We start from the raw sequence: 14,672 nt of genomic DNA on the forward strand, positions 1-14,672 counted from the left end.
TCTCTCTCTCTCTCTCTCTCTCTCTCTCTCTCTCTCTCTCTGTGTCTGTCTGTCTCTCTCTCTCTCCCTACCGTTAAGTAACTTGTGCATTGTTTTACTTACTTGTTTTTGACATATCCGCCCGAACTACAAACTTTCCAGTGATGTCTGTGAGAAAGGTATATTCACTCGACAAGCTCGCGCATCAGCGTTTATGGCGTTAATACTGAATGTTTAACGTTATATTCATTGCATACATATACTTCATAGTAGACATCCTTAACTCTGCTGTCTGTTGTTCTGTTGTCGGTGTTTCTTTGTTTGAATATGGCGCTTATCACATGCTGTGTGGTATCAGCGTTTGGTATCGGGGCATTTTAACGAGTACGAGTACAGGAGCTCAGTATCGGGCCCGATACCGATACCAGTATCGTATTGGTGCATCCCTAGTAAATATGTTTAAGATGCTAATAGTAGATTGACTCACAGAGGCCTTTTCTGCCGATAGGTGTGGTCAAATTTAGCATTGTTCAGTGAGTTTTGGCTGGCGAAATCCAGCCATTTTCAAAAGAATCCACCTAAATGGGAATTTCACATGAGGGCGAAGAATCCCAAGCAGATTTCGCAACAGGTTAAAGTTGGACACGGATTTGCCACACTGACCAACAAAAAGCTGCTTGGTTTGAAAGTGACTTCTATGTGAGGATCATGCATTGCTACGCTATTGACAATACACAATGGACCTTTTTTTGCCCACAAAATTTAGTCTAAAATTCACAAATGTGACCACACCTTAAGACTCTTGAAACTGTCAATGATGCTGTTTTTTTTTTGCTGTAGGTTTCTTTTAACTCAAGTTCTCCCTGAGATGCAAACTGCTGAACCGTTTCTGTTAATGGAGGCTGTTTGTTACTGTTGCGGGGCAATAGGAAATGAAGTAGCAGAAAAAGAGAATATTGTTCCTAAACTCTCACCCATTTCAGAGCCCTAAAAATATGGTACAAGAGTCAACTAGATGTGAAACTCTTACTATGTCTGAGAGAGTTTCACATCGATTGAGTCGACTGAAACTGTGTGACTTTGTGCCATATTTGAAGACATTTTCATTTTATGTATGTGCTTTTATTTTCTGAGAATTCCGGTAGGGATCATAGGGTAAATTCTAAATCCATGCACAATTCCGCTGACAGTGTCTAAAAGTGAATATTTTTTCTTCCCAAGTGCTTAGCCGTGTTTACCTTCTCCCTTTCAACTGATAATTAAAAGAACTGGTGACCCAGCAAAACGTTGATATATTTAAGGAGACTGTAGAGTTTTGTATTGCAATGTGACTTCACCGTGGTCTTGTGTAATAGCATGTTTTCCTTTTCTGAGAGTTCTGTTGAGACAAGGAACAGCTGACGGCTGCATTTCATCACTAGTTCATAACAACAGTGACTTATCCTAATTATTTTAACCTCCTGTGTTCATTTATTGTGCCATTTAATGTTTGGATGATATTAATTAATGAATACATGATGATTTATTCTTATTTATATATTAAAAAAATATAATTCTAGATATTCTTGGCATGCAAACATTAAAAATGTAAAAAGTTGGTGTAAGAAGTCTTTCAGCCATGCCTAGCATGACCAGATCAAATTAACCCTATAATTATCCCACCTGCTCTATAGATTACCGTTCCCCTTCTAAAACTGCCACACGCACAGCAGTAAATATGCTTAATTATTCAGCAGTTCTCCAAAATGGATTCTCTTCTCTTCATGTGAGTGCAAGGATAATTGCTTTCTTTGCAATTAACAAACACTTGACAGCTAATTTACAGAAACACAAGCTGATTGAAGCTCATTTTGGTTATGTAAGAAGTCATGTACTTCATATAACACACCCTTGAAAGAGCGTGATTCAGTCTGGCTTGTAAAAGCTGAGCTTTTCAATACAGATTTTCATATTCAATTCCAAGGACATGGATTGTTTTTTTCTAAAGCAGATTATCTGATGGTAGTACAACATCATGGCCCCTAACCTTCAGCCTTAGCCCTTTGCAGGTTCATCACTGTTGAAATTAGGTGATGTGACCTCTGGTGTTGCCTGTTATGTTCAGCTAATCAATAGAAGAGTCTCTGCTATTATTTTCCATAAGCCTTTAGGTTACTTTTGAAGTGGACATTCACATGAGACCTTGGTGATATAAACTAACTCTCATTGCTCTGTTGGGTCCTCTAAATGTCGGATACGGCCTCCCACCAGTGCAGTGCCCATAAAAGACTGCTGGTGGTCTCTATTCTCTCCCTGATGTCCCTGATTACTGTTTGGGTGCACTCGGCAATGATTCATTTATCAGATAAGCAAAGGAGGTATTCAGAGATATGATGTGCCATGCTTATAAATACGGGAGCCCTCATGAGAGGCAGCCTGGAGATTAATTTGGATAATTTGCATGTGGATTTTTTCAACGCGACTTGTTTCCATTAACTTTATTTCTGTCTAGATCAGCCTATGTCATATTTTTGCAATCCTAACAAGTTTTCATTTAACTTTCCGAAAATATACATTACCACTCAAAAGATTGGGGTTGGTAGGATTTTTAAGTCTTGTGCTCACCATGGCTGAATTTATTTGATTAAGAATACAGTGAAACCAGTAATTATGTGAAATATTTTTTACACACTAACTGTTTTTTGTTTTTAGTTTCTATTTTGAAATGTAATTTATTCCTGTGATCTTTCTTTCTTTCTTTCTTTCTTGAACAGTAGTATGAACGTATTTTCTTAAACATAAAACTTTTTAAAAACAGATTTGTAGCAGAAATCCAACAATAGACAACACTGAAAGCACTTCTCTGTCAGCTTTTCCACAGTGTTTGGATTTGTGCAAATGAAAAGCTGTCTCATTAGATGACAGTGTTTTGGCTGATACCAGGGCCGCCCTGTCTTCCCTGATAAGGGTCCCAGAGGCTTAGTCCCTCGCTCACAGAGACTGATAAGTAGGGGAAAATCTCTGAGCTGAGGCTGCAAGAATGTGAATTTATTCTCTTGGGCAATTCAGTGATGATTACTACAGACACTGTGCCGATCTGGTGACTGACACACATGAACGCGAGGACGGTTGAGGGTCCACTACTGATACACTGGCAGTTTTCAGGTGTTGATGGGATCCACAGACAAAAAGTAGTCTCTTATGCTCACGCAGGCTGCATTTTTAAATAATAAATGTAGGAAAAACTAATAATGTGAAATATTACAATTTAAAATAATTGTTTTCTATTTTAATGTATTTTAAAATGTAATTTATTCCTGTGATAGAAAAGCTTAATTTTCAGCAGCCATTACTCTAGTTTTCAGTATAACACAATCCTTCAGATATCATTCTATGCTGATTTGCTGCTCAAGAAACATGTATTATTATCATTGTTGAAAACAGTTATGCTGCTTACTTATGTGGAAACCATGATATGTTTTTTCATTATTCTTTGATGAATAGAAAGTTTAAACAGGGTTCCCATGGGTCCTTGAAATACTTGAATAGTTTGTGTATCTGAAAAAAAAATGTCAAGGCCCTGGAAATTTTTTGAAAATAAACATACATAGATACAGGTCCTTGAAAGTGCTTGAATTTATTTTGTGCAAGAAGTTTTCTGGAAAAAAAATCCATATTATTCCCTCTGGTTCACTAATGTGTTATTTCGCCAACACTTCGTGGCCTATGCATACTAGCTTGCTTGATTTACGTTAGTTACGCGCATTTTACGCGTTATGTTAATTGTTTCCCGCGTGAGATACTTTGTGTTGTATATGGCAAGACAAAAGAGTCAGAATTAAATTTATACCGTTAAATACTGCGTTTTTTACCGTTTATGCATGGTTTTTATGGCGTCTGCTATCAGGACGGCATATTTGACGGTGCTAATGCTGTTTTAAATGCCGGAAAAAACAGCATTTTGTATGTAAATGCGATTTATCTATAGCGTAATTCTGACTCTTTTGGCTTGCCATAGTTGTACGTTGCCATGACGTTCACGCCGCATGAAACTACTACAATGGTACCTTAACGTTTCATAGACACACCGTGAAATTAATGTTCAATTGCTTTGCTTGTTAAGATAATGTTAACCCATGAGGCAAGAAAAACTTAAAAGCATATTCATATATCTTAAAACTTCTGGTTACATTTGCCTAAGCTCTTTTCAATAAAATCCAATCAGATCATTTTAGAATACAGTATAGGATGTACCGAATATTCTTCAGTTTTATGCAAAACAGATCTCTGTCATATGGCCAAAAATAAATGCAAAAAAAAAATAGTTGCATAGTTGTTTGACACATGAAAACTGTAACAATGTATCTTACAAGTTAACACGGTGTAACCTTGATCTCTCTTGAAATGTGTCCCCACATTAAGTCTTGGAAGGTATTAGAACTGGAAAATCCTTGAAAGGTCCTTGAATTTTAAGTTAACAAAGGTGTGGAAACCCTGTTTAAAAGAACATCATCTATTTGGAATAGAAATCTTTTGTAACAGTATAAATGTATTTGTTATTTTTGATCAATTTAAAGCATTCTTGCTGAATAAAATTATTAATTTCTTTAAATAAACAACTGTCATCTAATGAGACTGGCTCCAAACTTTTGAACAGTGGATTCAACATTGATAACCACAGTTTGAGTTTAAATTGTGAAACTGAACGGTCAGTTTTAGGAATTATGGATCTACAATGTTTAGAGGATCTGGAATGGCATTGAGCAGTGACAATGTTGGACATAGGCTCATAGTTCTCCACTCCTCCCCTCATAAGATTTATGGATGTGTCAGCCATTTGAAGTGTCGCATAGTACTAATGCTAATCTGCTGTTGTTTTATGCAGTGCTCTGTGTGTGTCTTTCTACAGTTCTTGGCAGTCAATGGGATGATAGTGAAGCGGGTTGGAGTCTGGATTGAAGGAGCATGGTGAAGCACCAACCATTACAGGTCTATGAGAGACAGCTGTGTTTGTCATGTCTAACCGGGATCTACGGATGCCGCTGGAAACGCTACCAGCGGTCACATGATGACACCACCAAGGTGAGTTATCCCGTCACCAAGCCATCTGGACTTTATTACAGCTCAAATCCCACAGCTAATATTTTAGATGTCACATTTTAGTTCATCACACATATGTTATTTGACCTGAGTGTTTATGTGAACAGTTTTGATGTGGTGAAGTGTTTCGACAGATTTTCATGAACATTATTTAAGGCAGGTTCACACTGCCCCAAAAAAACTGTAATGATTCAAACAAGCAAACGTTGACTTTTCTGATTCTTAGTCATTTCATAATGATCTTCATTTTAGAAGACTGATTCAAACCCAATAAAGAGTCATTTGAACTGATTTGTTTAAAAGAACTGACTCAAAAGAGTCAGAATCACATAAGTGATTCTTTTGCGAATCAGACTATGCTGAACCACCTACGCAGTCCTTTAGAAAACATTTAAGTAACAACCTATACATATGCAGATGGTTTTAAAAGTATAATACACTCTTAAAAATAAAAGTTCTTCATGGTTCTTATGGTTCTTTATAATGGAAGGTTCTTCCAATTATTAAAATATCGTTCACATTAAGAAAAAAAATGTTCACAGGAAGGTTCTTTGGGAAAACCACAATGGTTCTTCTATTGCATCGCTATTAAAACCACTTTTTTGGAACCATTTTTAAAAGTGTAGGTTAACTAGGATTAGAAATTAATCAGGTCACATGTTGAGTCATAGTTTCCAAGAAAACTTTTTTGAGAAGATCAACGTTTAAGTTAGTCAAGGGTCACAGATGAAAAAAATTCATTAGCTAATCGTGAACTCTGTGTTTCCTTGTGTTCTGTCAGTCTATCATTACACGTCTATCATTATCTTTGTTTTGTGCATAGACATAGATGATGTAGTGTCAATATGAGAACACAAGCTTATTAAGAAACTCCAGGTCATTAAGAGGTCAGCTGAAGATGTGAACATTTGCACTGTATACATCAAATAACCAGACCTTATTCAGTAATGAAACATAAAAGTGAGAAAGCATTTCATTGCTGATTTTACTATATTAAATGATGTTCTAGAGATTGATTAACATCAGCAAACAGATATTAGTCATAGGTGTTACAAACATCTAATTAGGAATCATATTATTCACAGTCCTTTTGTTCAAGGGTCTTTTGATTGGGGTTTGCTCTCATCTGTTTTAATAGAATCAAGTATGAGTAAGTAGCGATCAGTCTTTTATGCATAAAAGTACATTTTGTCTAGGATGCTGCTTCCCTGCATTTAATTAAAGGACATGCGCTGAGCATCAGAGGAATTGTGATGTTATTTATGGGTTTTGAAAGAGCCGTCTCCAGACTGCTGTAAGGGAAACAGGTCAATAATTTAGCTCAAAGGGAATCATTTAAGATTTTAAAGGGAACTCCACCATTAATATGCAAGGGAATTAGGACAGAATCACTGTTTTACGGCTGATCACTGAGACGTTGAAAACTGTTCTGTGACAGGGGCTTAGGTTTAGGCTTGCTTCAGAGAGGCTGGGGTCTGATTTATGACATCCTGTTGTCTTGGGCCTCTGTGGAATTTTTGTGACTCCTCGTGCCTCAACTCGGTTTTGACCAAATCTTAGATTGTCTGATTCGGTCTGCTTTCCTACACTGCCAACAAATGGTATTATCCTCATTGCCTAATGAAGTGAGCAAGGCCAAGAGTCCATGAGGGGGATGTTCTGCTTTAGTAAATGAAGGCTTTAATCAAAATATTGCAGGTCTGTTTAACTTTTACATTAGTGGAATATGTAGCTAGCACAGCAGCTGTAGATTTCTCTGTGTTATGGGAATGTGTGCCCGTTCATGTTGTATGTACCCTTTCATTTGCCACTGTAAGTGTAACGCTAATAAACATTTTTTTTTCCTATTCCATGGTCTCTCCAAAGAGTTGCAGTTGCTCAGAAACATAGAAGTGTTAGTGAAAAACCTATAGGCCTGTCTTTTCATTCAGTGATTTTTTAATTATGCTAATCAGATATCCCTTAAAAGTCCTTGAAAATGCATTTGTTAATGTTTACTTTCCTTCAGAGAGAGTTTTGCCTTTGAGCATTACTGTTTTCAGATGTGTACTCTGTAAAGGTCCCTGTGGGAGAAGAGAGTTGGGACACAATTGCTTGTCAGAGAATCAGGCTGTAAGATGAGAGCGCAAGCGAAAGGAGAAGACTTTGTGTTGAAAATCAGTGACACAGATTTTGACCGTGGTCATGTTGCTGAGAAGAGCTGGAGAGATGGTTGTCAGAGAAACCAAGATAAAGTTGGAGGCTTATCAGTACAGATGCATGTCGATAATGAAAGGAGGACTGTCACACAACACCTGGGAAACTACATCAGTTTCTAAAGAATCTGTGGGAGTAAGTTTGATAATCATTTGCAAACTTTTTAAAACATTTTTAAGTATATTACTTCAAATCACGCAGGAACTATTCCAGTGGATCTGAGTAAAAAATATTTTTGCTAGGCAGACAATAAAATGGGTGAAAGAATCACATAGATTTACCTTTTTATGGACTACAATATGGACCACAAATTTGATAAGCAACCACCCAGAACAACCTAGCATGTTGCAACATGTTCAAATATGCTAAGCATAGAAACATGCTAAATCCCCCCCTCAAAACATCTTAGCAACTGCATATCAATAGCCTGGCAACCTTCTCTTACATTAAAAATATTTTAATGTATTTTAAATTGCATGTTTTTTTAATTGTAAGTAATATAATTGTAAAGCTTTTTAAGAACACATTATAGCTGTATATTATATATTATATATTATATAAAAAATATAATCGTAAAGAATATATACAGACGCATATAATAATTTTATATAATTAAATACTTTTTAATGTATAAATTACATATATATGTAACATATTATAAATTATGTAATTATATAAAATGATATATATATATATATATATATATATATATATATATATGTGCTTTGGGTCTTCGTCATGTTGGAAGGTAAACCTTCTTCCCATTGACAACTTTCTGGCAGTGGGCAACAGATTTTCCTCAAGAATTTGATGGTATTTTGCCTTCTATCCTGACAAGTGCTCCAGTCCCTGCTGCAGAAAAACACCCCATAACAGGTTGTTACCACCTCCATGCTTTACTGCAGTGGTTCCCATTTTTCTCTACAAAAGGGGGGCCCTGCAGAAAAAGTTTGCGAACTGCTGCTTTTACTGTAGGAATAGTGTTATTTGGTTGGTGAGATGCATTGGATTTCCGCCAGACATATAGCTTGGTGTTGAGGCTAATAATTCAATTTTAGTCTCATCTGCCTCAGAATATTCAAGGTGCGTTTTGGTAAAGCTCAGTCGTGGCTGCATGTGGCCTTTCTTGAGGAGTGGCTTTTTTCTTGCAACCCTCCCATACAAGCCACATTTGTGGAGAATTTGTGCCAACAATATCACAAATTCTCCACAAATGTGGCTTGTTTGGGAGGGTTGCAAGAAAAAAGCCACTCCTCAAGAAAGGCAACATGCAGTCACGACTGAGCTTTGCCAAAACACACCTTGAAGATTCTGAGACAGATTGAAATGTAATTATTTGGCCTCAGCACCAAACAATATGTCTGGCACAAATCAAATACAGCTCACCATCCAAATAGCACCATTCCTACAGTAAAGCATGGAGGTGGTGATATCCTGTTATCGGGTGTTTCGATCCAGGGAGGGTCTGTGTTGTACCAAATACCTTCCACTTCTTAGTTCTTCCACTGTACCTCTAGGCATTGATAAAGCCTTTGAAATTTTTTTGTATCCATCTCCTGTCCACAACTTTATCCCGGAGATGTTTAGACAGTGCCTTTCCACCCATAGTTGATTGTTTGCTTCAGTTGCACTACCAAGGACTGAAATGCTCCAGGGAAGCTCTTTTCATGAGTTGATTCTCTTCTATACCCACTATATGTTTGTTCTTCCATGGTATTCAAGTGCCTTAAAGTGAATACCATGATGATTGCAAGTGATAATCATCTCTTTCTGTTGTATATCAAAGTTCCATTTCCATTCGAAACCATTGGCCTTCCATGGTACCATGCCCATGATAGGGCTATGGGCTTGCTTTTTAACCCTTTTCAGATTCAGAACAGTGTCAACCATATGGAGATATGCATCACATATCTACAATCAGTGGGCAGTTGGATCAGTGCCTATTATAATAAAATGAGCCATAACGGATATATAACATTTCCATTTTAATTCCACAAAAGAAGACTAAGCCATTGCCCTGGTTTCCTGTTGTTCTCTGGCTCTCAGCTGCTTGTACTGTGCTGTCAGCGATTTCAGCTCAGTCTTGACTGTCCGCAGTGGGAGGCCTGACCCTGTCCACAGAAACAGCCAGTTCAGCTGTCTGTGAGTGAGAGAGAGAGAGAGAGAGAGAGAGAGAGAGAGAGAGAGAGAGAGAGAGAGAGAGAGAGAGAGATACCCGGACCAGAATGCACTGTGGTGTCAATTCTCAATGAATACAGCTAACTTCCTGTCACTTTTAAATGAAGCAGGATATGCTGTCTTTACTCATACATAAAAATTTGACCTTTGTCCCATGCTGCCACAGTTGATCGTTTCATTGTCCAGGTCTCGCCCTCATATGACACACTAAAATCTGAGCTGTGAGACCAGGGATGATGCAAAGCGCATCCATATTTCATGATTCCAGACTCAATCTGTGGAATCATTAGAGCGGAGAGATTCCGTCTGGCATTTCAAACTCAACACAAAGGCTTTGTGCATTAACCCCAAAAGAACATGGTGTACAGTGGTCTAATATGACTAGTTCTGTTGAATTATTCTAAACGAAGCTTGTCTTTGTGTCTGGTAAGCGTGTGTGAGAGAGAAATGTGTGATCGTCTCCTGTTTAAGCTGTAAGCTTTGCTCCACTGAAAAGAGATCCCTCCTCAGTAATAATTGAGAGAATGCACTGTGGTGTCAATTCTCAATGAATACAGCTAACTTCCTGTCACTTTTAAATGAAGCAGGATATGCTGTCTTTACTCATACATAAAAATTTGACCTTTGTCCCATGCTGCCACAGTTGATCGTTTCATTGTCCAGGTCTCGCCCTCATATGACACACTAAAATCTGAGCTGTGAGACCAGGGATGATGCAAAGCGCATCCATATTTCATGATTCCAGACTCAATCTGTGGAATCATTAGAGCGGAGAGATTCCGTCTGGCATTTCAAACTCAACACAAAGGCTTTGTGCATTAACCCCAAAAGAACATGGTGTACAGTGGTCTAATATGACTAGTTCTGTTGAATTATTCTAAACGAAGCTTGTCTTTGTGTCTGGTAAGCGTGTGTGAGAGAGAAATGTGTGATCGTCTCCTGTTTAAGCTGTAAGCTTTGCTCCACTGAAAAGAGATCCCTCCTCAGTAATAATTGAGAGTTTTTCCATTTACGTATCCCAACACAAAGGGCACGTGAATGGGAGTGTCCTTTTCTCCCACGGGCCCCTGCTTGGTCTATGCAAACCAATAGCTCACAAAACACAATACCAGCAGCAGTGGAATAACTGTGATCAATTATAGACAGTACTGTTGAAAAGTTTAACATTTTAAAAAATGTTTTCGAAAGGCTGTGTTTATTTTAATACAAAAATACTCTAAAAACTGCAGTATTGTGAAATATCATTAGAAATAACTGTTTTACATTTATTTATCACATTCGAAAACAGTTGCACTGCTTAATATTTTTGTTATGCATTTTTTCTTTGATGAATGGAAAGTTCAAAATAATAGTATTTAACAGCTGATTTTATCATCTCGGATGCTGCCAAAAGCTCTCAGGATCGACACAAACACTCTACACAGTTCCCTTCTTTTCTCTAATTTTTCATCTGAGAGAGGTTGACAGCTCTAACATTAGTGATTGACAGTAAAGATATACTCACAATGTGTGGTACACATGCGTCAGTGACACAACAGGCAACTAGTTGACTTTGCTTCCATTCATATGGCTCACATTAACTGAAATCACTCTTAAAATGTGGTTGTTAGTCACTGTTTATAGAATGTGGTTGTTAATCTCTTTCATAACAAATTTCTCTATAAACATAACCATAGTAAATTATACATATGTAGGTATACATATGACAGTGATGATGGTAAACCATTCATTGATTACGTTAAATGTGATTTAAACCTGGATAATTTCACAATCATGCTGCGTTTTCTTCATTTTTATCCAGTCAGTTGAATTTACAGTTTCTGTTCATGTTTTCTGACAGTAACAGCCAAGCTTTTGGTGCATCCCTAAAAATACCATTTTAAAGGGGTTGTTCACCCAAACATTTTTATTTTGTCATCAGTTACTCATCAATTACTCATGTTTATGTTATGTTCTTCTGTGGAACATAAAAGAAGATATTTAGAATTGTCTATCTTTTTTTTTTGGTCCCTATGGAAGTCAATGGTCACCAGAACTGTTTGGTTAGGAGCATTCTTCAAATTGCATTCCATAAGCAAAAGAAAGTCAAACAGGTTTAAAACAATGTGAGTAAATGATGACAGAGATTTCATTGTTGGGCAAAATATCCCTTTTAACACCTCACTAGGCAAACACTTGGTAAGCAAAGTTCAGATACCTCTTAGTCTGGTGAACACTTTTGTATGTTAAAACGTTCTCCTCTTCCAGTCGGTACTGAGGGCAGTGTCAACAGAGACATGATGTGCAATGACAGATGGTGACTCTACCCGTGTACCCGCTTACAGCAGGTACAAAACCGCCACAGACTCAGCCAGAGGCCACCCAACCAATCAGCGTTTTCCCTCGGGCTGAAGACTGTGATTTCCAGTCGATTGGAAGAAACTCACAGACATGTACATGCATCTTTAGACAGCATCAGCAGCAAACTGGGGCTCTTAAACACTTTTCATCCCTCAGGAATACAGATTATGTCTGTGATTACATTCTGTTCCCTAGACGCTGTATTGCACATAGTAATCTGTTCACTGCAATGCTCTCCATGTTGCAGTCATTCAGGGCTCGTGTTTACAGATCAGAGCAGCATTCTTAAATGGCTTTGATGAATTTATCTATGGGTATGTTATCTAGGGCAAGCATTTCCTACAAGGTGACCTACAATGCAGGTTCTTGTCAGATTTAATCTGTCAGCATGGAGATTATTAGGTTACGCTTATTTCACATTGGAGAAAAAGAAAGATGTTAAAGGTATAGTTAATTTAAAATGGTCAATTCTGTTGTTTTGGACCCTACTGACTTTTATTGTATGGACACGGAGACATTATTCAAAATGACATTTTCATAAATTTTTATGTTCTTCAGAAGAAAAAAGTAAAACAGGTTTGGAATGACATGAAGGTGAGTAAAAATGTTCATTTTTGGGTGAACTATCCCTTTAAGTATTAATTTACAGAGATCTTGGTTATTGAGTGCTTTTCAATAGAGATTTATGTGCATCTGCCATTTAGTTCTTTGTCATTCATGTTGTTCCATGTTTAAAGTACATATTCCATTTTGTGATTTTTATTTTATTTTTTTTCCATATTTGCAAGGCAGCTTATAAAAGTACTCTTTGTGGCGGCCAACACATTATTGATCCACAGTGATTTTACATAACAATTAACATCAATGGAACACTTTGAATAGAAATAAACGTGTTATTTCAAGTGGAAGTTAGTCATGTTCACAGCGTTTTCATTTAGACATCCAGCATTTCTGGCTGCAACCCTCAGGCATTGTCGAGCTGTAGTGAACTATTTTCAGGACCAAAAATACCCTTATGTAAATGCCAACACTATAGTGAAAATGTACTGTACATCACACCTCTTCCACTACTACTACTGGTCTATTCAGTAGAAATGATCTAAGTAACCCGTGAAGCTTTAAGCACTACTAGTGTTAAATTGAATCCACATGGATTACTAAAGGTCGTTTTTGCATAGACCTTATTATACTCCCACAATTTAATTCCACCTGACCTATATTTTACCTCCAATGACATTTTATTTTCAGTTGTGAAGTCTAGTTTTTTGAGTCACATGTCGAAAGGTGCTGCTATACACCAGTATAATAATCACTCCATGAATAAAACGCATATCTTTTCTTTAAACAGTCCTGTTAATGGATTCCATGACATCTGTTCCAGACCAGGTCAGTCCACTGTGTAGAAAGGAACCTGATTTTGCACCTTGCTTACGGATGGAATTTACCACTGAGGGACTGTTATGAAAAGATGTTGTTCAGCTACTCCCCTATCTTTTCCACTTCTATTTTTCAATCCACTCACTTCCACCTACTGCTTCTCCTTAACTGGTCTATTCAGTAGAAATGATCTAAGTAACCCGTGAAGCTTTAAGCACATAGTGTTAAATTGAATCCACATGGATTACTAAAGGTCATTTTTGCATAGACCTTATTATACTCCCACAATTTAATTCCACCTGACCTATATTTTACCTCCAATGACATTTTATTTTCAGTTGTGAAGTCTAGTTTTTTGAGTCACATGTCGAAAGGTGCTGCTATACACCAGTATAATAATCACTCCATGAATAAAACGCATATATTTTCTTTAAACAATCCTGTTAATGGATTCCATGACATCTGTTCCAGACCAGGTCAGTCCACTGTGTAGAAAGGAACCTGATTTTGCACCTTGCTTATGGATGGAATTTACCACTGAGGGACTGTTATGAAAAGATGTTGTTCAGCTACTCCCTTATCTTTTCCACTTCTATTTTTCAATCCACTCACTTCCACCTACTGCTTCTCCTTCACTCTCTCACATCGGGTAGCCAGCCTCCCCGTGTTCTTTGCCCTTTGCCTCTGTAGAATAGATATTTAGCAGTCAGTGGGATTTTGAACTACAGTTGGTGCCTCAAGGGAGCAGTTGTGTGCGGCAAATACTTACTGTATGAATAAATTATATGATTCCGGGGCGTCAAAGTCAATGCACTCCAAGGAAAAGCTGCTTTTTGCTGTTTCTTGCTTTCTATCTGTCTTGTTTTTGGGCATTGGTTCATCTTGGCTTGGTTGTTTGTTCAAGAAACGCTAAAAAATCTGTTGGTTAATTTTCATAATTGCAGCCAGTGCTTGGCAGATCTTAGCTTGAGATATTATTATGCCCATATTTCAGCATCAGATAAGCCTGTTAAGCCATATGACTTAAAGGGGTCATATGATGTTGCTAAAAAGAACATTATGTTGTGTATTTGGTGTAATGCAATGTGTTTATGCGGTTTAAGGTTAAAAAAACACATTATTTTCCACATAATCTACATTATTGTTTCTTCTCTATGCCCCGCCTTTCTGAAATGCGTCGATTTTTACAAAGCTCATCGGTCTGAAAAGCGAGGTGTGCTCTGATATCCAGTGCTTGTGATTGGCTGAATACCTCAAGCGTGTGACAGAAATGTTACGCCCCTTACCATACTGTGTTTCCATCATACAGTCTATGGTTTCCATGTGTCCCGGCGCAAATGTTAAAGGTATAGTTAATTTAAAATGGTCAATTCTGTTGTTTTGGACCCTACTGACTTTTATTGTATGGACACGGAGACATTATTCAAAATGACATTTTCATAAATTTTTATGTTCTTCAGAAGAAAAAAGTAAAACAGGTTTGGAATGACATGAAGGTGAGTAAAAATGTTCATTTTTGGGTG

General features: G+C 37.4%; 1 protein-coding gene across 3 annotated transcripts in view; it reads left to right on the forward strand.

Moving 5' to 3' along the window:
- LOC107589734 (glycerophosphodiester phosphodiesterase domain-containing protein 5-like) overlaps positions 1-14,672 on the forward strand; it is a 59,897-nt gene that overhangs the window by 18,652 nt on the left and 26,573 nt on the right. For all 3 annotated transcript variants that reach the window (XM_016278250.1, XM_016278248.1, XM_016278249.1), the window contains exon 2: positions 4,868-5,040. In XM_016278250.1, the coding sequence (XP_016133736.1) occupies positions 5,024-5,040 (17 nt within the window). In that variant the 5' untranslated portion in view covers positions 4,868-5,023. The remainder of the gene's footprint in view (positions 1-4,867; positions 5,041-14,672) is intronic.

This window comes from Sinocyclocheilus grahami, unplaced genomic scaffold, assembly GCF_001515645.1.
Source record: "Sinocyclocheilus grahami isolate Dianchi unplaced genomic scaffold, SAMN03320097.WGS_v1.1 scaffold119.1, whole genome shotgun sequence".
Taxonomy (NCBI): domain Eukaryota; kingdom Metazoa; phylum Chordata; class Actinopteri; order Cypriniformes; family Cyprinidae; genus Sinocyclocheilus; species Sinocyclocheilus grahami.